Source organism: Dinoponera quadriceps, unplaced genomic scaffold (assembly GCF_001313825.1).
Source record: "Dinoponera quadriceps isolate SergipeBrazil2010 unplaced genomic scaffold, ASM131382v1 scaffold1169, whole genome shotgun sequence".
Classification (NCBI taxonomy): domain Eukaryota; kingdom Metazoa; phylum Arthropoda; class Insecta; order Hymenoptera; family Formicidae; genus Dinoponera; species Dinoponera quadriceps.
Window position 1 is genome coordinate 567,504 of NW_014555522.1, and position 23,130 is coordinate 590,633.

General features: G+C 49.4%; 1 protein-coding gene across 1 annotated transcript; it reads right to left on the reverse strand.

Annotated features, from left to right (window-relative positions):
- Window positions 1-13,091: 13,091 nt before the first annotated feature.
- LOC106744573 (sarcoplasmic reticulum histidine-rich calcium-binding protein-like) lies at window positions 13,092-18,698 on the reverse strand. The gene is made up of 2 exons (XM_014619469.1): window positions 18,615-18,698; window positions 13,092-14,909 (listed from the first exon to the last, which is right to left on the reverse strand). The coding sequence occupies exons 1-2, from the start codon at window positions 18,696-18,698 to the stop codon at window positions 13,092-13,094; spliced, it is 1,902 nt and encodes a 633-aa protein (XP_014474955.1).
- Between the last annotated feature and the right edge of the window lie 4,432 nt (window positions 18,699-23,130).

The window sequence follows — 23,130 nt, forward strand, 5'->3', positions numbered from 1 at the left end:
AAAGAAAGCTCGCGCGTTTACGGCGGGCGTAACGAAGCGGGACGAAAGCATCTCCGACGAGACGCGCTCTTGAAATTTCGGGACGCGGATCCCTACTTCTTCCGCTCTTCCTCCCGCCGGCGATCACGCTTGGGGTAGGTCGCCGCGCGATCACGAGCCGTAGGGGTGGTTCCGCGCGCCGGGAGGGTGCGTCGCGACCGACGACGGCGCGAATCGAGCCGTTGCTCGCGGTCCGGAGTTGAAGACCCGACTGATGGAAACGCACGCAGAAACTCGGTATACTCGAGGGCGCAGGCGCCTCCGCGTCTCTCCGCTGATCTTCTTCCGTTGCACGGAGGCTGCCGCGCGCGCGCGCGCGTCTCCGTCCGCGAAGTGTCGCTGTCCTCTTCGACACCGCGCGTGTCCCGACCTTAAAGACCGACCTCGTGTGCTTACCTTCTTTCTCCAGCCTGAATAGGTAACTCGGCGCGAGTGCACGCGCGTGTGTGTGTGTATTCCACGACACTTATACATTACGGATCCGCCGAAGCGGGTAACTTGGCGCGACGCGTTCGAAACCCGGCTGTCGCGTCCGAATTTCAATTCGAACGCTCGCGACATTGTCACTTGTTTCTTCGCCCGATGTGGCTCCCGCCGATCGATCGCTGTTTGCATCGTTACTTTCGTCCGAACGGGGCGCTTCGTAATCACTTCGATTGAATTCGCGCGCGAAACGGACAGCCGTGACTTCCGAGCGGATCAAATGAGATTGCGCGAAATTAAGGGATCCTCTCGCGAGCGCGTCGAACTACCACCGGTGCACGCGCGGGTTTTACAGCGTGCGGGCTTAATCGTTCGCGTAAACCAAGAGCGAGGAGAAAGAGAGAAGCCGGGGCACAGCCGTTCTTTCACGTCGGCTGGCTTTCTTCGCCGGCGAAATTACCGACACTCCCGAAGATGGGCCTGTAACCTCGCGATTTTATATCGACCCGAACGAGAACTTTTAGCCGCGGTCACGGGGGGCAGCTCTCGGGGTCTAATTAAACTCCGCGGAGTGCGGCCGCGAGTTACTCGTTGGCACAGTCTCTCTCTCTCTCTCTCTCCGTGCTTCATTCCGCTTCCGTGGCGCGACGTAACGCGCCGGGAATGTTATTCGACAGCGCGGGCCGCGCGCGGATGGGACGCGACGCGCGGAATTATTGCCGCGGAAAGTTCTCCTCTTCCTAAGGGGAAGTTGTCATGTCTCTTTGTACCATTGTTATGTATCGCGCCGCGCAACTTTATATCGTATCTTACTTCGGCTTCCGACGCGGTAAGTGTGCCGTAATATATTGTTTCGCCAATGGCCCTGCCACTTTGCCGCTGCACGGCTTGCCGCGCGCGCGGTTCTCCCTTTTATTTCGTGAGACAACGCGCGCTCTCGCACGCGTGCGTTTCCCGTCGTTCATATGGGTGTGTGTGTCTTTCGCGAAGTGAATATCCCCTTCGACATTTCGCATTCCTATCTTACTTCGCCTCGCCGTTATCTCGTCGAATAGCGGAGGCGAAAGACCACCTCCACCCCGGGACACCCACCCTCTTACGTCCCGCGCACCGAGTTTTTCCACTCAGAAAACACTCGACTCGTATCCCGGAGCTACAAGACACTGCCGTGGTTACGAGATTTCGATATTCCCTTTGCCTTTCTTTCCGCGTGCCCGCCCTCGTATCTCGCATTGCGATACCGCGCCGGCGGCGCAGGATGATCAAACCTGGGAATAAAGTGTCCGGAAGAAAGAACGCGGAGAGAACGGGGTGGAGCGGGAGGACGCTGAATTAACGTCTCTGGGGCGCACCGCGGACTGCAATTTCGTAAATTACTTTAAGTATGCCGCCGCCGCGCGCTTTTGTAATACAGGCAGTGACGAAAAAGAAACGTCCGCGTTACAAGACGGAATATTTACCGGGAAGCACGTGTCGGGATATTCTTTCGAATATCCGCTCCTTTTTCCCCTCTTTTATCTCCCTCCCTTCTCTTTGAGGGAAAAAAACCAAATATAGAATCGTGGTCGGGAACGTAGCGAGATGAAAGGCTTTCCCAGTTGACCAAATGAGATTCGCAACGGTGCACGTTGGAATTCGCTTAACGCGAGTTAATATCCCGCTGACTTTCGTCGACGGGTGCAGTTAAGGCGGGGGCGAGATCAAACGTTCGCGGCGACGGGGTTGCATTCGCGAGAACGCGGAGAACCCGGTGAAATCCTCCTCCCAGATTTCTCGATCGGTATTACCCGAGATTATGCGGACGACCGGGCCGGCCGAAAATCCGTAAAATGAATCGAACCAAGTGTTTGCGGAGGACGGATCTAATTTCCCGTGTACCACGATGATAAACGGGATCCACGAGAGATCTGAGAGAGATGGAGAGCAAGATAGAGGAGGAGGCTCGCCGGGACTCCACTCGGCCCATCCTGCCACCTCGATCGAGTTATCCTTGATTCCGTTAGCTCGGCCTAATCTCCCTCTTTGGCCGCCTCTCTCTCGAATCTCCGCTTCCCACCGACCCGTCCTTGTAGCGGTACCTTCATCTATGTACCTTTGGCGCCCTCCTCCATCTATCTATCTATCTATCTCTCTCTCTCTCTCTCTCTGACCTTGCGCCCTGTTGTTACCAGCATATTCGTCCATCTCTCAGCGGCACGATGCAAATTTCGAAAAGCCTTCGGCTCCGGCCGTAAATCAAGTTAACGTTGTCCCCATTCGCCCGGCTGGCCGGAGGCGCGTGCATCGCGCGCGACACGTAACAGGCGTTGTCGACGTGCATCGTCGCGCTGCTCTCTTTCCCACACTCGAGCCCGCTACGATTGCAATACCACCGAGTGATTATGATAGCGACGCGGTTCGCTCGAGAGGTCCAGACCGCGATCTGACCGCACTGATCTCGTCGAGTTTCGGCTCTCCGCGACTGCGTTCCGCCGAAGTTAATGATGAGAAACGAGACGCGTTCGGCAAAAATTCGCACACTCACCCGAGACGAGAGAAAACCGCGACTCCTCTCCGTGGTGTTGCATCGCAAACGGTTTCGTCAGGTCGACCCTAAAAAGAGCACACACGTCCGCTCGTTATTTTAATGTCGCGACGGGCTGATCGCCCGTAAACCCAAACGGCACGGATCGCCTTAGTCCCCGGTAGTTTCCTCCTCCGTAGTTATTCGCTCGACTTGTCATCGGGCCGACGAGGGCAATATCCCGTCGACGCGTAGCATCGTCGAAAACTGGCCGGGCTCCAGGATAACTGCACGATGCACAGTGACACTCGATTATTGGGAGAAATAGCGTGAGAAGTATGGATAAAGGACACCCGGGATATAATGCGAAACACGGCAAGAAATCCTGCCTGGTACGAGGTGTCTCTTGCCGGGATTTCGATCGGCGCGTTTATATTTCGTGCCGGAACCGGCGACGGTGGGCGTTATCGGGTCGAATTCAATTTTGGCGAAGAATAAAAGCGACGACGACGAATATACGAATATTGGGTCGTAGTAATCGCGGCTCTCGCATGCAAACGGAATGTGAATGACGGGTCCTGAAGGAACGATTTAGCAGAACGGCATCATGATTTCTCTTTCGGGAGGAGGAAAGGAGGGGGGGGGGGACATTTCGATCCGCGATATGATCGTTCTTTATTTTTTAAGGGAAGAAACGAGAAAATGGAAAAAAGATTATTCGTCGGAATTTCTCGACACGTGGCAAATATGCCGTCTTGTAACGCGAACGCTACTTTTCTTCCTCCGTCGTAATTTTCTTTATTTATCTTTCGGAGAAATTTTTTAGCAGAAGAGCGCGAATTTCTGCGCAGCTCGAAACAAATCTCGTGTATCTGCGGCAACTGTTGCGCCGAGGGCGTCAATTATAGCGAATAAACGGCGCCTTCGAACGCGCGATCGGAACGTAAGGGTAGCACCGTAACCGCCGTCGTCCATTATGCCGGTATAACTGCTTGCGATAGCGGGCGACACTCGATTATTGGGAGAAATAGCGTGAGAAATATGAATAAAGCCAGGCATATATTGCACCCTCTATACGGTATTGTGTGGGGATTCGCTCGGTATCGCCCGGCCGTCTCTCCTCTCCTCGAGTGTTCGATTGTAATTAGAATTTATCGCGATAGAACCGGTAGGCGGCAATGCGTAAGAGCCACTTCGCGCCGACTGCGAGTTGGCGCATGAAATTGCGCGATTCATAAAAGCATTCGTAAACGTACGAGCGAATTTATTCGACGTGGCGAAGTAGGGAGCGGCGAAGGGGAGGAAGAGCACCGTTCGCGCCCTATAGTAAAATACGCGCGATGATGAATCGGACTCCGACGTGCACGGTTATGTTCGTGGCTCATAATACGGGCCGGCTATCCCTCTCTTTCTCTCTCTCTCTCTTTAAATAGCGTCCACGCCCAAAGTGGCGATCTCGTCGTAATAACGACAACGGCCGAGCGTTGCGCGATACCTACCATTAGCCTCATCGGCCGAATATCGATTCCGTTAACCCAAGCGCGGTTAGAAGAGAGTATTCGATAAATTCCGTACTCTAACGGCGCCCACGAGAACGTAGGAGGAGGTGGTTGGTGGTAGAGGAAGGGAGAGAAGGAAAGAAAGAAAGAAAAGGAACGACTGTAACGGAAAATACAAGGCGCTGACGATTTTTCATGCCGCGCCGCGAATGAATTATTCATCACTCGTGATAGGCATAAAAGTCGCGACGGCCCGAAATGAAAATGTCCCGAATGAATATAGCCTCGGGGGCTCGTGAATCGGATACTTAAGGCGGATAGTTCGCCACGAGAGGGACGGGAGCTCGCCTCGCATCGTTGATCGCGTGTGCGACGCGGTAAAATATTTTTTAATGGATATTCGTGGTAAAGCGCGCGGCTGCGAGCTGCGGCATGGTGTCGTGCCGCGGCGAAATATTTCGCGATATTCTTTCCTATTTGTGGCTCCTTTTAACGAGGGAAAAATAAAGATTGATATCCCGGAGGAGGGGCAAGAAAAGAGGGGGAAGAAGGAGAGCGAGAGAGAGAGAGAGAGAGCGCGAGTCCGCAATGGATTACCCGCGATTTTCGGATCGATTTGACTCGAACGGCGTTGCGATAAATTAATGGCGAAATCACGAGTTTCTGCTCGTGACTTGACTGATCGACTGATCGAGGATCTTTCGCGCGCGAAGCCCTCTTCCGGGTTATTACGCTGTTTACTTTATCATCCCGGTCGTGATTACCGGTCGTGATATCCGTCTCGCCTCGTTTCGTTATCGATTAATCTGAGATGCGGAACGTTCGCGCGCGAAAAAGTTGGCGACTTCGGTCTCCGTTTATTCGGCCGCGGTACACGAATCCCTCTGTATAGGGCGGGCGGACCGTTGCAGGTGGCAGATTGCGTCGCTGCGGAGTCGACGTGTCGCACCTATGAGAAATTACCCTATGGCATGCGGTTCCCCGGGAGCAGCCGTCTGACGACGCGATGCGACGCGAGACGACGCATTTCCATATGTACGTGGTCTTTACACGGGTACAGCCGTGCGCGCATAGTTCTCCGTGTACGATCCGGTGCCCTCCCGCCGTCGCTGCAGGGTGCTCGTGACAGCTCGGCGGAACCCCCGAAACAAGATCCTCCTTGAGTCTCTAACGGCTTAAGTGCTCCCGCGCACGGCTGCTGTGAATGCACCTTTACCCGCTGCGCGAGGATGCTGCGGCGGAGGTCGTTGGTTCAGGCGGGAGCGGGACGGCAAGACGAAGGAGGCGGGACGAGAATGGAACCGTCTGTGCGATTCGGGGGTCTACTACAATCGATTATCGATAAATGCCTCGCAGAATGCTCCCTGGATGGTCTGATTGTTAGACGCGGCCTCTTCAGCGCCGATTAACGGCCCTGGCGCTGTCGTAACCATCTTCGACGCGAAGATAGATGCATCTTGGAAACCGTAATAAATGGGTGCCGCGAGTTTTTCCTCGATATTTATCGTTGAGAATTGTCCGACCACCGCAATTAAGTTAATAAAGACGCGAGTGCCGTCGAGCGATTATCCCCCTCGTCGGTTTCTTATCCGGCGCAGCTCGAGTGATCTACTCGAGGAGCGGCCCGAGGCACTCGTTACGCGTCCAGCTTTAAATGCACAACTGCGGGAATTGACGAGAGACGAGCGTGCAGAACACGTCGTCGTTCGAGCTCGTCGCGAGTCTCGTCGTGCGGTGCAATTTCTCATCTTCCCGGTGTAAGTGGAGAATTCTATTTCGGCGATTCCTCCCAGGAGAGGATGAACCTGGAGAGAACGCCTATCCCTCCAAATCCTCCGGATTTACATCGACCGGCATTAGAATGCAATTTACCGCTGATAGGCGCGATCAATTATCGATAAATCGCGGCCCGTTTCCACTGTTCCGATCGTTATATGGATTCCCTTCAGGGCTTCGGCTGACCGACGGCCCGTGGGATAAGAAGGAGGAGAGGGGGGGGGGGGNGCGTTTCACATGGCAGCTGACTGGATTCTTTCCAGTCACTTAGCACGACGGGAGAGAAAAATAGACTTTCGCGACGATTTATAGATTTCCTTTAGACCGCGCGAAAAATTTCACTACTCCCGTTGCGCGCGGTGCCCGTAACCTCTGTTTATCGGGCATACCCTTTTTTTCCCGCTTAATTATTTAAAGATCACAGTGTGAGTAGAATCGATTTTCTCTTATGTAAAAAAAAGTACTAGGCGCGAGTACCGGAGCTTATTTTAGTATAGCGGAGAGATGAGAATATTTTCGGAAAATAAGTAAGAAGGTTAAAAAATATGTTTTTATGTAAAGAAGGTGATGTAACGCCCTCTCCTCCTCTGTCTATTTACATTTGGTATGATAACTTTGTAAATAATCAATATTTTAAAATGAAAATTTGACGAGTACATTCGTCAGGGTGTTGTTCGATTTGTCAGGTGTTGTTCAATTGATTTTAGACTCAAAGTTAAGAAGTATTTATTACTTATTTATTATTTAGGATATTAGTTATAAAAAAGTGTGGCGTCACTGCTTAATGGTTCAAAGAGGAACAGGGATGATGTCCCCTAGTAAAATAGATTTAAAAAATTAGTTTTTTTGAAAAACACAGTTTTGTTACGAATTTATATATTTATTTGAAATAAATTCTTAGAAAGGACAACAAGGACGTGAATATAATCGTGAATTTTTAATGTAGATACTGACTTGCTTATTAGAAGGTAGATGCAAACTGTCAAAGGACGATTTTTACAACAAACAAATAGATTTTTAATTTGAATTATTGATTTATCGAATAATAACTTCGGCATAAAAACTATATATATATATATATATATTCGTGCGATAATATATCCAGATTTAAAAAGAATGAAGAAGCATACATAATTAAATGCTAAAATGACCTTGAAAACGTTTCGAAATGTTTAAAAATAAAAATACCATTGTAACAAATGCCGGCTCTTGTTTATTGGCCTATTAGCGTCATTATGTAACGGCAGGCTATTAAACACACGATTCCGTAAATAATTATTAGAATTCGTCACGTAATAGCGAAAATATTAAAGAGGGAGGACCATAATACCGCCTTCTCCTCTATCGCGCGCCGATGCAATAAATCGGTGAGAAAAGAGACGTGGAGGTAATTAATGAAGTGTGCTTGTCTCAGGACAACGGCGATGCGCGTTTTCTTAAGAGTTCACTGTTCCATACAGTGGAGAAATGTATGCAAATGTGCAGTGAGAGAAGAAGTTCCCATTGTTTGGTACAATGATCCGCGCGTGCAACAATAAGTGTCCTTCTTTTCCCCATCCGACGGGACGAATTCGCGAATGGTCGAAAGGAAGTGCTCCTTCTTTTCTTTCGTAAAGTTCCTTTTCACCTTTCCTGTTGTTCCAACTTTGACCCACATAGTCAACGACGCCGCCGGCGAACAAGTTCTACGAGCGAGCAGAAATTGTTCCTAATTGTTAAATGCTGTTTCCCCCGACCTTTTTCGTTCCTCTCGTTATCATCTTTAAACTGCAGACGGTAGCTAAGGCTATTTCCTTCGTTCCAAATTGGAGAACTAAATGAAAGTTCGCGCGCGTACGAATACGAGAGCGGATAAAATTTATAACTAAAGTGCAAACAAATTAGCGTAAAATTATAAAGAGAGAACGAGAGAGAGAGAGAGAGAGAGAAAACGTGCGACCTTCTCGATTTCCCGCCGATATAAAAATTTCCCATGCGAGAATGCAATTTGAAAAGAATCCCGGGGAGAGGATAAGTCCCCGGATAATCCGCATCTTCCGATCGGCACGTAACCCTCAATCAAATTCGACTCTCTGATACGCGATATCAGCTTTTGCACGATAACTGCATAATGATATCGTATCACCGCGGAAGGCGGTAGATCCATTTGTCAGATTCGACAAGCGAGTTATGATCAATCCCTCCCTTTTCGGCCGTGGGGCGACCGCAATTCATCCGCTCTCGCGCGGCATTCCTCCTCCGGGCTGGCGATTCTTCTCGCGGCTTATCCTACGGCCGCATCTCCTCCAGCCGTCAAGGAAACGAGAACGAAGGAAGGATCGGCGAACGAGTTCGCCCGCGCTGGACGCAAGTACGCGCGGCCAATGCATGCTGATAAACCCGTCGGAAGAATTTAAATCCCGAGATGCCGTCGTCTGTCTCTCTCTCTCTCTCTCTCTCGCGGCCTTCCTTTCTCACTTTGCTTGCCGTTCGCGCTCCAGCGGAGCGGCGCGCTTCGATCCTGGATCCTTCGCGTTGCAACAATTCTCCGACCGCCGCTGCGGCTTAAATGTATCACGCCGGACGATTTATTAACCCATTTCGCGAGCAGACATTGCGAACTTCGAGGATTTCGTCGGGATAGATACCGATAACTTTCCAACGGTTTGGTGGTACGAGCCGCACCCCGCCGACGCCTTCCGTGCTCCCACGGCTGGCTTTCGTGATTGCGACGCGCCGGCAATTTCGCCGGCAAGAATATTCGCGATCTGATTGATCGCCCTCGGCGGCCCCGACAATCGCGAATGCCCGGGCGTAAGTAATATTTTTGTTGCGCAAACCGCGCGCATGTGTTCTCTAAGAACACGTAAATACGATAGATGGATGGCGCGATAAATTTTTCGGCGAAGAATCTTTCGATCGCGCGCTCGGCGTGCAGAGAAACGGTCGGAGACACGGAGAACGGAGAGGATGGCACGCGAAAAACAGATATTGTCGGGCGAAAGGATCTTCGGTTTGTAATTACAGCCCTGTGAGCGTTGCGCGTCGTCGACTGTCGAAAGGTCCTTCGCATTCATTCGGCGAGCTCGTGAGACACCGACGGAAATATTAATGCCTCTGTTTACCACCTCCCTCGTTAGCAGAGTTCGCGTCGATGAATAAGAGGCCCTCGTCGCTGAAATAAAGGCGCGTTAAAATAGCAGCTGGCTGCAAGTACTCTCGAGCAACCGGCCCGATGTAATTAATATCGCGCTGTAAAATGTAATGTATTTTCTCGTTAAAAATTATTATCGAGGCTCGCGAGCGAGAACGGCGCGCGCAGCCGTAGTTTTTATCAAAATATAATTTCCTCCTGCTTATTCTTAATACGTGAAAATATGATGTACTCGCGGGGGGAAGGGCGGGGAATGTAATCATGAAATATATGTAATGGGTCCGGCCGGGGGGATTTATTGAACGCGTTCTTTCTGTGTGCGCGCGCGCGCACGCACGCACGCACCATATATCGCGGGTGTTTACAAGAAAGGCGAAACAATAGCGGAAAAATTATATTATGAATCTCACGACGGTGCTTTACGATCCGTAGGAATAACACGGCAGTGGTAATTTTCAAGTTGCGCGCGTGGCTGTAAATCGGCCGCGATCTCCCACCCTTGCGAACTAACCGCGGAGTTTCGTATAATTTTATTAGTCGCTTACGCGTTTGTATCGCTAACCCGTAGTTACATTATGTTAACGTGTTTATCGTCACGCGAAGGCGGTTCGTTTAGCCGGCTTAGAATTAACGCTTGCAATCAATTTTGGCGCGTCCAACAAATGGAGGAGAGTCGAAGGGTGTGACTCGGCGGCGAGTTAAATCGAGATTTTTCGAGGAGAGCTCGTAGTCTACCAGTTTTCGACAGTCGCGCTGAATAAACAATAGCACTTACTTCCCCATTATTCAGGAACGTACTTTATATACGGTTGTGCACTCTTCCTTGATTGGACGGTCATTGTCGCGAGTTTTCTTATCTCCCAGCTTCTGCCCCGACTGCGAAACAATCACATCGGCGACGATATGACCGACAGACGTTTCCGACGCGAGGAAACGCCTTCTGTCTTTCCGCTTCTCTCATCTCTCTCATCGTGCGGCGTTGCATTCAGTTCCCCTTTGTTGTTTTCTTGCGCACGAACGAGATAATTCACTAATGGAGGGGCAACTCGCGATTACTTCATCGGCATCGTCTCCTCATCGCATTTCGCAGCCACTTTCCTCGAGAGCATCCATTGTTGCGCGCAGCCGCTTATATCTCGTTTATTTCTCGGCATATTTTGCAGAGACAACTTTATATCGGGAAGCCCCCCGTCGCTTAATTGTATTAATTAATTAACTACGGAAACTACCGGCGAGACCAACTTACAGACACATTACGGTAACAAGTTTGCGGTTGTGGAAAGACGGAAGTTGCTCTAGGTCAAAGTTGAACACGATGGGGACGTCGAGGCAAGCCATTCAATCCGCAAACAGGATTTATCTTCGCTCACTCGCTCGCTCGCTTGCTTCGCGTATCCCTATTTTGTCCCTTACGCTCTCTCCCTCTCTCTCTCTCTGTCTTTGTCTTTCTCCTGATTCCTACGTCCAACAAAGAGACAATTTCCTGATGGACGAGTATTCTCGAAATTCACTGATCTTACAGCGTCGCTTCGAAATTTCGAATAACCTTTAAGTAACTTAATACATTATCGCTAAAAATTTACATGCGCGAAGTAATGTGTTCGGAAGTTAGAAAAACGAAGGAGAAGAAGGATTGAGATAAAATTTCGTTAATTATCATCAAATCTTCGTGTCCGCAGTCACGAAGTCAGTATCAAAGATGGTCACGGTCGTTTCGGCACAAAGTTACGCAGGACGACGAAGATGGGTCGGGTAATTCGATTCGCAAACACGATTTATTTCCTCTTGTTCTCCGCCTAGTCTGTTCTTGTTCCTTTTACTCCGTGGATTTCGTCCTTTTTGCCATTTGATTCACTTATCGCGCCAAAGGACGATTCACTGATGGACGGGGATGTCTTTGGAATGACTTTCACTCTTCCACCGACCCTCGCTCCGTCTTTCTCTCTTTTCTTTTTAAAGTGACGTATGTCACGCGCTGTTCCCACACTTCTGTACTTCATCTGTATTTTGTACGCGCTACTTACCGAGACTCTGTCGGTAATATCGCAACGATCCGTCGAAAATTTTAATTGTTCTTTCCTTCAAAATACATCACGCTATCTGATACGAGTGTGTACGCGTCCTTTAATCTCAAAGCACAGCAATATCCTTGTCTACGGTGTAGCGTGCCGAGAACGATCGAGGCGTCAATTCAATCCGCAAACCGGATTTATCGTCCCATCTACTTCCCGTTCCTCGTCGCGGTCATAGACCTCTCGTCTGCCCCGATTTTCTTATCGCGCGAGAAGATTCTTCGGAGACACGTTCTCGAGGATTTACAAAGTGTTTCTTATAATTTTTTTTTTACTTCTCATCTTCCGGAAACGACGCTTACCCGCTCACCATTGTTCAATTTGTCTCGTTCCTTCCGATTCTTTGGAGCCACTGGCCCGAAGAGTCGAGAAGTCTTCACCGATACAGCGAGTGAGTTGAAAGCCGAGATTATAACTCCCGGCGCGATAAGTTGCCGGCGAATGAATTACAGTGCGGCGCGAAGACCCCTCGACGGCATTAACGGATTACGCGTGCTCGCGCTCAAGGTAAATCAATTCTTACTGAGTAATCGATCCTTTATCCGTCGTGCGATGTAACCGCGTCGTTCCCGACGCGTCCCGAGCTTGGGAGAAGATCCTTTCGCGATATATACACGACGTATTAAACGCGCCGCTATCTGAGAAACTGCCTCAATGAATCGCGGCTCGCCGGGACAAATTAGTATCGCCTGTAAATTATTCTTAAGTCGGAGAATTACGAGCGTAGTCCTCTCGCTTCCTGAAAGGATTACATTAGTCGAGAGTTACCTCTACGGATCGTCTTACAAATTGGAATTATATATTTACGCGAAGTTTTCTGCGCCGCTGCGATATGGCCGAACTTTCTCAATTTTAACACGCCGATCTGTAATTTATCTCGGCCACTTCGCTGCAATTAACACGTTTTCGCTTTAATCTACTTCTTCGTTATTTCGCGCTTATCGGGTGAAATTTCCAGCAACGGCATGAAAATGGCGCTCTTTGCGTTAAACTTTAAATATTGTCTCTCTTTCCTGCGGGAAAAACGAGCCGGCGTTTTATGTTAAGGGTCCGGGGTGGTGGAAAAATGAAAGCATCGTAAAGTGGTGAAAACTTTATATTTCAAAGGTGTCAACAACGCTCGAGAGTAATGTCTGACTAACGAGAAACAACGCTTAACGATGTACCTGCGATCCCGCGCCACGATCGAGCCGTAATCGCTTTCACGAACGACGCCATCGCCGAGAAAAAACAAAGCGGGTAATGTGGAGTAGTATTCAGTTGGGTGCTCTTCTATGACAGGGTTGAAGAATGCAGACTTTAATGTGAAACATGATACGACCGCGCGAATCGTTCAACTTGTCCGATTTTATAAATTATTAAATGTTAATGAGACCTCTCTCTCTCTCTCTCTCTCTCTCTTCCTTCCTCTCTTTCTCTCTCTCTCTCTCTCTCTCTCTCTCATCCTCCCTCTCTGGAACGATATTCGGAAAATTGAAGCATTGTTATCAAAATATATATAAATAACAATGCCATTCTTCATATTCAAACAACAATTTTCTTTGAGAATTTCTGTCGACTAGCGTGCAACATTTACGAGTAACTTAATTTCCTGATGTTCTGCTTCTAAGCAGCCCTATCGTGTTTGCGCTGTCGTAATCTGTTCACTACACTTGCACGACTGCCACTTGCTCTACGGACTCCGTTACTTCCGGCGGCTTTGTGATCTTCATAACGCTTTCCTCCGCCGGCGGTGTCACGGGAACCGCCGCGCTTTCTTCCGGAAATACGTATTCCTCATGGGTCTGCGAAGCTCCGAAATGGTGGCCAAAACTTTTGTAATGTTCATCGTGATCGTGGCCTTCGAACACGGAATGATGATGGTCCTCGTGATGCTTATTATGATGTTCGTGCCCATGTTTGTGGTGATGGTCTTCGAAATGTTTATGACCCTCGTGATGTTTATGGCTATGCTTGTGCTCGTGTCCTTCGTGATGCTTGTGATGCTCGTGATGATTATGGCTCTCGTGATGATCGTGATGATGCTTGTGGTCATGGCCGTGCTTGTGTTCCTCCTGGTGCTCGTGGCCGTGCTTGTGAGACTCGTGATGGTGATGTTTGTGATGCTGATGATGGGAGTGATGATGATCCTCGTGATGTCCGTGATGATGGTCTTCCTTGTGTCCATGTTTGTGCTCGTGGCCATGCTTGTGATGATGATCCTCGTGATGATGATGCTTGTGATCCTCCTGGTGACCGTGATGGTGATCCTCGTTATGACCATGTTTATGCTCGTGCCCGTGCTTGTGATGATGATCTTCATGATGATGATGCTTGTGATCCTCGTGATGGCCGTGCTTGTGGTCATGATCGTGTTTGTGATGATGATCTTCGTGATGGCCATGATGATGTTGCTCATGGTGACCGTGTTTGTGCTCGTGGCCGTGATGATGCTTATGGTCTTCCTTGTGCTGATGCTTGTGCTGTTCCTTGTGCCCGTGACCGTGATGATGATGATGGTTCTCGGTTTCCTTGTGCGTGTGATGATGGTGATGCTCGTTGACGTGATGATGATCGTGATGATGGTGGTGCTCGTTGTGGTGATGATGCTTGTGATGATGATGATGCTCGGAGTGGTGCTTGTGTTCTTCATGATGCTCGTGTTTCGATTGGTGGTGATGTCCGTGGTGGTGCTTGTGGTCGCCGTGATGCTTATGCTCGTGGCCGTGTTTGTGACCGTGCTTGTGATCGTGTTGATGCTTGTGCTCGTGGCCGTGATGATGCTTATGGTCGGAATGGTGCTTGTGACCGTGATCATGGTTATGTCCGTGATGGTGGTGATGGCCGTGATGATGCTTGTGATCCTCGTGATGTTTATGGTCCTCGTGATGATCGTGGCCGTGCTTGTGCTCGTGGCCGTGATGATGCTTATGGCCGTGATGGTGCTTGTGATTAGCGTGATGATCGTGATGCGCATGATGCTCGTGATGATGGCCGTGGTGATGCCCGTGGTGATGCCCATGGTTATGATGGAAGGATTTCTCGAAGTCGTGGATCCTGCGTTGCGATTGTACGACCGACGGGGTCACAAAGGTTACATGAGTGCTTGGGGATTGCTCCGTTATCCGTGTGATGATCTGCTTCGGTTGTGGACTGATTCGTGGAATGACGCTGTTACTCACGCCACCCGCGCCGAAGGTCGTCGGAAGAAGCGGCGGCGGGGTCTGGCTATTGAGCGATAACAATGGCTGGAAGTTTAGCCCGAGATCGCCCAGCTGCCGTTTCTTCTGGATTCTTTCGGACGCCGAGATAATGTTCGCCGGGCTCCGAGCGAACGATCCTGGCAGTTGTAATTGTCGCGGCAGCCTGATAGAGTCGACCGATTCCTGCTTGGCCGTCGACACTTGTGGTCGAATCTCATTTCGTGTCCTAGGATCCTGGCTGGCCGCTGCTGCCAGCAACAGACCGACGACCGGAAACCACGCCTAGGATGACAGATGAGGTTAGTAAATGAGACCCTTTGGGGGACGTCTTTTAAATCGCTAATTTTAAATCATTAATTGACCGGAGACACTTAATTGACATTAAAACGGGACGAGCGATTCGTTTATTGACAATATTAATTATCTGTAATTGTATAGTGTGTAATGTGCAGATTTCTTATCCGCAATTATTCGTCGCTATAAATCTATTATTCTACCCCGTCTTAATCGTACGCATATCGTAATTGTTACTTATTTTAACTAATGGTTGCTCTAGAAGAAATGACGCGAATAATGGCTGTTTAACCCGTAGAAGACACAAAGCGTGTCGTATCAGGTATTCATTTTCGCGGCGCACGCGGTGCGCGTGCACGCTCGAGCGGAAGGGCCGGAGATAATATCCAGTAAATCGTCGGGGAGTCGTTTTATCGCGCTTCGGCCTTCTTGCTGCGGATTTCCTCGAGGGAAGAAATGGAGAGAGAGAGAGAGAGGAGAGACAGAGAAAGCGAGAGGGAAAGAGAGAGAGAGAGAGAGAGAGAGAGATCGGTCGGCTAACGAGAACCGAAATCACATCTCGAAGTAGGTAGGAAAATCAGCGTGGTCAGCTGCGGGATATTTGTCGCGTGGAATCAATTAATCACGCTCGAATATAGTCGCACCCGTGATTTATTCGAGTTTCTGGCAGTACCGACGCGCGTAGGAATTGGGAATCAGCAGAAGACGACGACGACGACGGCGATATCAAATTATTCTTGGAGATTCGCTTTTGTGATTCACTCGGCCGTGCGATCCGACTCGACGAAAGTAGATTGAATCTGTGATGCGATTTCGCGCGCTCTATCTCCTTTTTCTGCAGCTTATTTAATTGAGTAGTCTCGAAATTGCGAGGGTGCTCTTCTCACTTATATGTCGCGCTTTCCTTCACACGCGCGCCCGGTGGACCGTTTTGATTTTATCTATTATTCACCGAGCCGTAGATCCAAAATTAAAAATCGGGTTATCGTGGCATACCTAATTCGGCTTGTTTCGTACGATCAAATTGTGCTATTTTAAACGCCGGTTCTCTTAGAGAGAGAGAGAGAGAGAGAGAGAGACTTTCAATTTGGAATTCGCATTAATAATATTATCCCAGGTAATCTTATTCCACCGACGTTACTTTTAGATATTGCGTTATGAAATTAGCAGCCCCGCGTTTTGTAGACAACAAGACGAAGACACAACGTTCGGGAATAGATTCACGTGCGCGCGAATGCAATTTTTATTTTCCATCGGTCTCCCTGAGTAAATCGTATTTTTTCTAGTCCAACGTAAACTCTGGAAATAGCGTAATACCGCGGAATGTATGTCAATTGCAATCGGCACTCGCGCCGAGCGGGTGGCGCGAGGGAAGCTTTTAGAACGATTATTTAACGCTTTCAATCTCCCGGGACGGGAACAATTAAACGCTCGATCCAATTAGAATCGAAAGAGTCTCCATCGAAGGAACTTTAGAGAGACGGAATCTCGGTTTCCTCCCTCGACTCTCTTCATCGTTTCTGCTTCCGCAATATCTCATTCGACGGCGTCGCGACGCCGCCACCGACGACGATGACGCCGACGCCGCCGCTAATTTCCTCGCTTCGCCGTTCGTGGAAGGAGTTGCAATTGCAGCGCGAACCGGCCCGCGATGGGGTCCACGATGCGACGCTGATATATTCTTCTTGAAATGCAAATGTTCCGACGCCTTTAATAACTCGGAATTTAATCAGCGACAAAGCAATTTATACAAAAGATCCCGGATGACGTCGGCGACGCGCCCGACGTCGTCGCTGGACGCTCGGCGCCGTCCGCTACGACGACGACGAGAATCACAAACGGCGAGACGTGTTTTGCGAGAGTGGAAGAGAGAGAGAGAGAGAGAGAGAGAGAAGGGTAGTCCGACGTCCTTCCTCATTACGAAACTTTGGCCACATTTACAGCCGGATTAACGGCTGAGAGATATACGTGAGAGCGGACGCGATATCGAGTTGCCGCGCGAAAATTTTAGGGTACCCGTCGATTAAGCACCGCTACGTGTCGGTAGTGCGCACGCACGCTCGCCGTCGGTGACGGACGTCCGAATGACTTTTATTAGTGACACTTGTACATCACAACTGTCCGCGAACTCGAGGCCAGATATATCACGGACCTTAAAGCCAGAGTGATGTCGACGATAAATCCCGAGCGTTATGTTACGCGGTGATCCATTCGCGAATGCTTTATCGGATCCGGGTGATGCATATATTAATCAGCGTGATCGAACGCGGCGAAGGGGCGGCACGTAAAGGGTGAAAACGATATTTTTATGGGATTTGCGCGCGAAAAGTTGGACATCTCGCTTCGGCGCCACGCGGCTGAATTCTTATTCGCTCGCTTTCGCGGGTTACGTGGAAAGTGCTCCCGGGAATGACTGCGATGAAGTTCGCGGACACTGTTCCGTTCACTCCTCGCCCTCGAGATAAGAGAGACTTACCCACGTTACCATGCCGGCGTTATTTCTCCGAGGTGGGACCGAACGCGAACAACTGGATGCCGAAACAGTGCGACCGTGTACTTTTATAGAGAACCTGCCTAACTCGCGATACTTTCTTCCGTGCTAAGCACCAATGTCGTTTACGACGAGGCCTAATGTTTTAATCGTCGTCGTAATGTCCGGCGAACCGCGACCGGCACCTCGAGCACCATCGCAATCGGTCGAAATTCATTCATACCCAACGATCGTTGCCCGATCGGCTCGCTTGCCATTTCCGCCGCGCCTGAAGAAACTCGAGGAAGCGATCACCTTCCGCTCAGCTTGATCGCTCAAACGAGAGTTTGCGTCTCCGGTGGAGGTACATGTCACGTCTCTTTCTTTCCTTTTTTTCTTTTTACGTCCGACAGCGGGCGATACATTTTTCAGAGTTAATTTTATAGCGAAACTCGGTCATCTCTTTTTTACAGCGCCCGTGCGATTCCTATGAATTTTCATGCGCTATTTGTGCGCAATGGTAATAAAGTGCACGGGGATTATTGTGTAAACGAGAATATACGCGTGTATAGGAGCGAATGCGCTTTGCGGCCACTAAATTTCTGGCAGATGCATTTTGTCTCGCGCGCACTTCCCGCAAAGCGAATTTATTCCCCGGCGAAGGTGACGGCCGGGGTAAATCGCGACCGAGCTTATTAGTCCGGTTCGGGAAGAAATGACGGCTCTTAATTACCGGAAATGAAGGAACGAGACGACGTGGACATTTTAACCGGTTTTTATTACCGCCACCGTCGCGACTCTCGTAATTTTAATCGTTTCTCCAACACGCTAATCGAATTTCCCGCTTTCACGTCACTCTCATATCCGTCCGCGTCGTCCCTTTAGGGTAGTGACAGCGCTCGCGTACACGGACGTGTATTCAATATGCGTATTAGGCATGTGCGATCAGGCGGAAACGAAGCAAGCGATGCGTGCGACCGAATTAAATTAGTGGCGTTTACTCAATAAGGCGAACCGTGCGACGTCTTCCTAGGTTTCTCCCATTGAACGCGCGAGAATAATCGTTAATGTGAACGCATCCAATAACGTGCTCGCGACGAGTCGGATTAAACGGTCCAGAGGTTTACTTTGAATCAGCCGGTCGTTGTGTTACCGAGCATGCACAATCACGAAGCGCATTGTAATTCCACTGGTTCGATAATGGCAAGGTGATATTTTGATACGTTCTCTTCTTCAAAACACTCCTTGTACTTGATCTTGCGTATTAATCCTCTAATGGCAAGATAAGGTTGGGGTCGAACCACCATGCTTTATTTTGTTTTTTCATCTAATTAATGTACGAAATGGATAAAAGAAATAAATAATAACTTTCTCCTCTGTTTAATTCCGGATGAAAAGGTACGATAAAAGTTTGCCAATTGACTTGAAACAATTGCGGCAAAACACTTTGAGAAACGAAGGTCCACCCTACCCTTAAAGGGTTAACAAACCAGATCAATATTCGACGGCATATCGAATATCGGTACGTCGTAAGAATTTTGAGCGCGACTTGATCGAATTAATTTATTCACGTCGATTATCTCAGCGTGAGACTCAGATAGCGCTGTCGGCGCTATATGATCCGTATAAACGAACGATGGGGCTCACGAAGCAACGACGATCTCGTCGATGTATGTGTGTGGTGGATATACCATCGAAAATATTCTCTCCAACCGCACCACCACAATCGCGGCAGCCGGGCGCTGAGGGCATTAGGAATTCTCCGATAGTCCGCAGATTATTGTCAGCATCGGCGGGTGTCTTTCCCTATCAGGATATCACGGTGAAACGTTCTCGTGAAACGGCGATAAAGATAAACGCCCGTAGCAATGTCGCGCGGCCAATGGGCCGTCGCGCGATATACCCACTCTATAGTTCTCTCGTAAAATACTTATCCGCCACCGACCGCCGCTCGCGGTCTAGCTCGCCTTACTTATTCATAGTTGCCTATTCCTCGACAGTTTCGTCGTTCCACGTCGGATTTTCTTTCGCCGGATAGGGAGAACTATCACGACGGTCTCTCGCTTTCTCGTGCGGCGCTCTAATTTTCCTTAACCCTGTCGCGAGAGAAGAGACCTTCCGGTCTCCACCAGCTCCCCGAGTGCCGAACGAATGAAGTTAGCTCGGTGAAATCCCCGTCGCTCGCGTGACGAGAGGTTTCTTCGAAAAATTCGCATCCGCGGTTCCTCTTTTAATTCGACATCGAGGATCGTAATTCAAGCAGATATTTCAACGTCACCCTCGTAAATCCGGATTGTAAACGCGATTCCGTTTCTCTTTCTTCCTCGCATCAATTCGAGAAATGTAGAACGATTGGTTAGAGAGAGAGAGAGAGAGAGACTCGGCAGGAAGTTCTTCAGTACGCCGGTCTTCCGATTAGGGGCTGTAATATTTGTTTAATGCGCAGTCAAATAGTGCTTCGCTCGCTCTCTATCTCTCTCTTTCTCTCCCTCGAGCTGCGGAACGAGAAGTTCAGCCGGAGCAAAGCCGGGTGTATAGGAGGGGCATTATTACGCCGTCGAGCCGCAAGTCTTCCCCATCTACCGTCTTCTCTCCATCTTCGAAGCTTCGTAGCATTAGTAGCGGCCTGGTAATTATTTCCGCACGATTTTCTCGACGATATGCCGGCGCTCGGGGATCCGGGAAACAAATCGAGAGCCCTGAATCCCGATCGAAATGTCGGTCACGGTTCCCCGCTCTGCTCGTCCCACTCGGAGCCGTCTTTGCGTCCTCGACATCCTCGCAATTACGCGGTAGCAAGGATAATTTACGAAGAGGAGGAGCCGAGACGCGAGTGCGATGAAAGAAAGTTTTTGACTCGACGCCTTCTCGCCGACACGTTATCGATTTAGACATTAGCGTTCAGCGGTGATAATGGAACGGCCGCGTTTACGCGCGCTATCAGCCCTCACGCCATCGGTATTGTCGGTCACTTTAAACGACGGTTCCATTATTTTCCCAAGCCACCCCGGCCCCCGGTTTTTTCGCCCTTCCGTTTCTTGTCCCGATCGCTGTGACGCGGCGCGCGACCCGCGGGATTAATTCCCGACATTTCGCCGTCGTCATGATCTCCCTCTCGCCGTTAATTTATTTAAAACGCGTGATTAGCTCGCCCATGTCCGTCGCGAGTGAATTTCGAACGGAACAGTCTACGGAAGATGGAGGAGAGCCTCATTACTCACAATCAACGAACGTGTCGTAATCGCGACCGCCGGACGTTACGGTAATAATGACATTCGCGGCTCATGCGTTATACATCGTCGGCAATTTTGCATTTCGCGGCTTTTGAATTTTCGACGTCGGCAATACGATTCCTGCTTTTTCTAGTTTTCTTCCTTCTTTTTTTCGCTCGTTATCTGTCACGCCTCGCTGGTGAATTCTGAATTTTTCAGGACCGCGTCGCGTTGCTACATCAGACCGGATAAAAAAATAATGTTCAGAGCGTGCTGCAAAAATTAGCGGCGCGCGAGGCTTGTTTTGTGCGCTTAGCGGAATTAGCTTTTTGACGGGAATTGCGGTTGACACACAGAGCGTCTCTCACTCTCTCTCTCTCTCTCTGTGTGTGAAAACCGAACTGATAACGTTACTTGAAATAAATATCTATCTTTATTACGCAGCGTTATTCTCCGTCGAGGTGGATTTGCGAAGCTTAACGTTAACCGAACCATATTTTGTCTATCCTTCCGTCAAGCCCGGCGCCTCTTAAATTTTCCAATGGTTTTTTGATCACTTCGCTGCTATACAAATTGCACGCTGTTTCACAATGTAAAAAATTCGATGTATTTACCGCGTGGCTCGCGAATGTCTCCCTTTTTCCGAGGTAGTAATACGAGGCTACAAAAAACCAGCTGTTCTTTTGTGCTGTCAGTGAGGATCAGCGAGCGTGTTTTTGCCGCGTCCGCGAACGGTTGCGAATTGCAGCGACTGTCGTTAATAATGCACCATCGTGTAACACGTTGTCCGCTGCAAAGCCGCTCGCTTGTTAACGTCTTAGGCGACGTAGTACGGGCCGGCCGGGGTGGAGAAAAGCTAGCGCGTAGTGAAGAATTTCGAATAATCAGCAAGAAGTCCTCTAACGAGTGTTGGGAGAACAAAGCCGAGCCCTTCGCGCCGACGAGAAGTGGTCGTATAACGATTTATGGTCGCATAGAATTTTACGATTCGCGCGAAGCTGGTACGGCCGACGGGATATAATGTCCACCTCTTGTTTGCACAAGCATTGTATTTAAATTTAAATGTCGCAATTATAAATTAAATTCCTGAATTGTAAACTCTCTCTCTCTCTCCCTCTCGCATACCTTCCTCTCTTCCTGCTGTATTTACAATTAATATACAAGGCAGAAATTACATTACGTTTTAATAAAATTTCATCATTAAAACACAACAGCCATGTAACACTTCGCGATGAAAGGGCATCTGATTTTCTAAAAGAAAAAAGAAAATATTTCACATCGACATATTATGTGCGCCAAGCTAATGTTACACGCCATTATTAGCGCGCTCGGTTACTGTCAACGGCGATCAATGCATGCGCTATTTTTAAGGTTTTCGAAATCGCCCATATATTATCGTCAACGTAACATGGATCAGCTGAGCGATGTACATAATCGATATGAAGCGCAAACAAGCATAAATCAAGTTGACCTGAAAACACCACTATTTAGCCTCATATGTACGTACCGTGTATATGCGGCCGGATTAATTTTCATACGCGCGAGAGATGTGCGCTTCTACTCGATGCTGGCCGAGCACACCGCCGCGAATTGAAATAATAACATGCGTGACGTGCATGGGACGAGTATAATAAATCGGCGCCAGGGATGGGTCGCACAAGCGTGGCAAGTAACAACGAGTTAATCGGAAACGGGCCGGCGCGAGATATCCGATGAAAAACGACGCCGTCGACGTCGGGACGTCACGCCGTCGTACAACATCATTTATTCTTCATCCGCGTGGCAGGAACAGCAGTAAGGTGACGGGAATAAGAAGATCGCTGAAGAAGTCGGGATGAACAGGGAGGAGCGAGAGAGCGAGAGAGAGAGGGAGAACAAGAGGTGAAGAAAGCGGGGCGCGGGCAGGGAGAAACGGAGATAAAAAGTACGGTAAATAGACGCCAGATACACCCTCGTAAAACAACCGGCACGGAAGCGTCGTCGTTTCTCCAACCTTCGTCGACCCATTTCTCCGCGTTTGTCGCGCGCGGAATCGACGACGAAGCGAGTAGGATATCCGGTCAGTCAAAACTGCCATTTTCCCCGATGCGACTAATAATAATTACGATCGGCGTGTGCGTTTCCGAAGAAATTCCGCCGCCATGCCATTTCTCTCCCAACCGGTCGCCACCTGGTGTATATTAGAGGGGAGACTGTGAGATAATTGCATGCCTCTTAGAACGTCGCCCAGGCCGTTTCTTGCGGGACGCGCGCGCGCCCGCGAATGCATTTGAGAAAATTACGGCTTTTTGCGCTCCTGCTCGCCGCGGTTCCGCTCTTTCTTTGTTCCCGGGAGATAGTTGCGCGCAATTTCGGCGCGGATCGCGAGACCGCGAGGATTAGGCGCTATTTGACCGCGGCTCGTTAACGCGTCGCGGAGGTTGGCATTTATTTATACAGGCGACCGTGCTCGGTTTATTTGCTTTATTTGCTCTTATCGCGGAAACAACAGCGTCAATAACGCGAGGAAAGAAACACTTTGCGATAT

Coding starts and splice junctions, on each gene's coding strand:
- LOC106744573 (XM_014619469.1), bottom strand. CDS start 18,698: ATGGTGGTTCGACCCCAACCTTATCTTGCCATTAGAGGATTAATACGC. Junction 14,910..18,614: donor AGTGTTTTGAAGAAGAGAAC/GTATCAAAATAT, acceptor CTGTCATCCTAG/GCGTGGTTTCCGGTCGTCGG.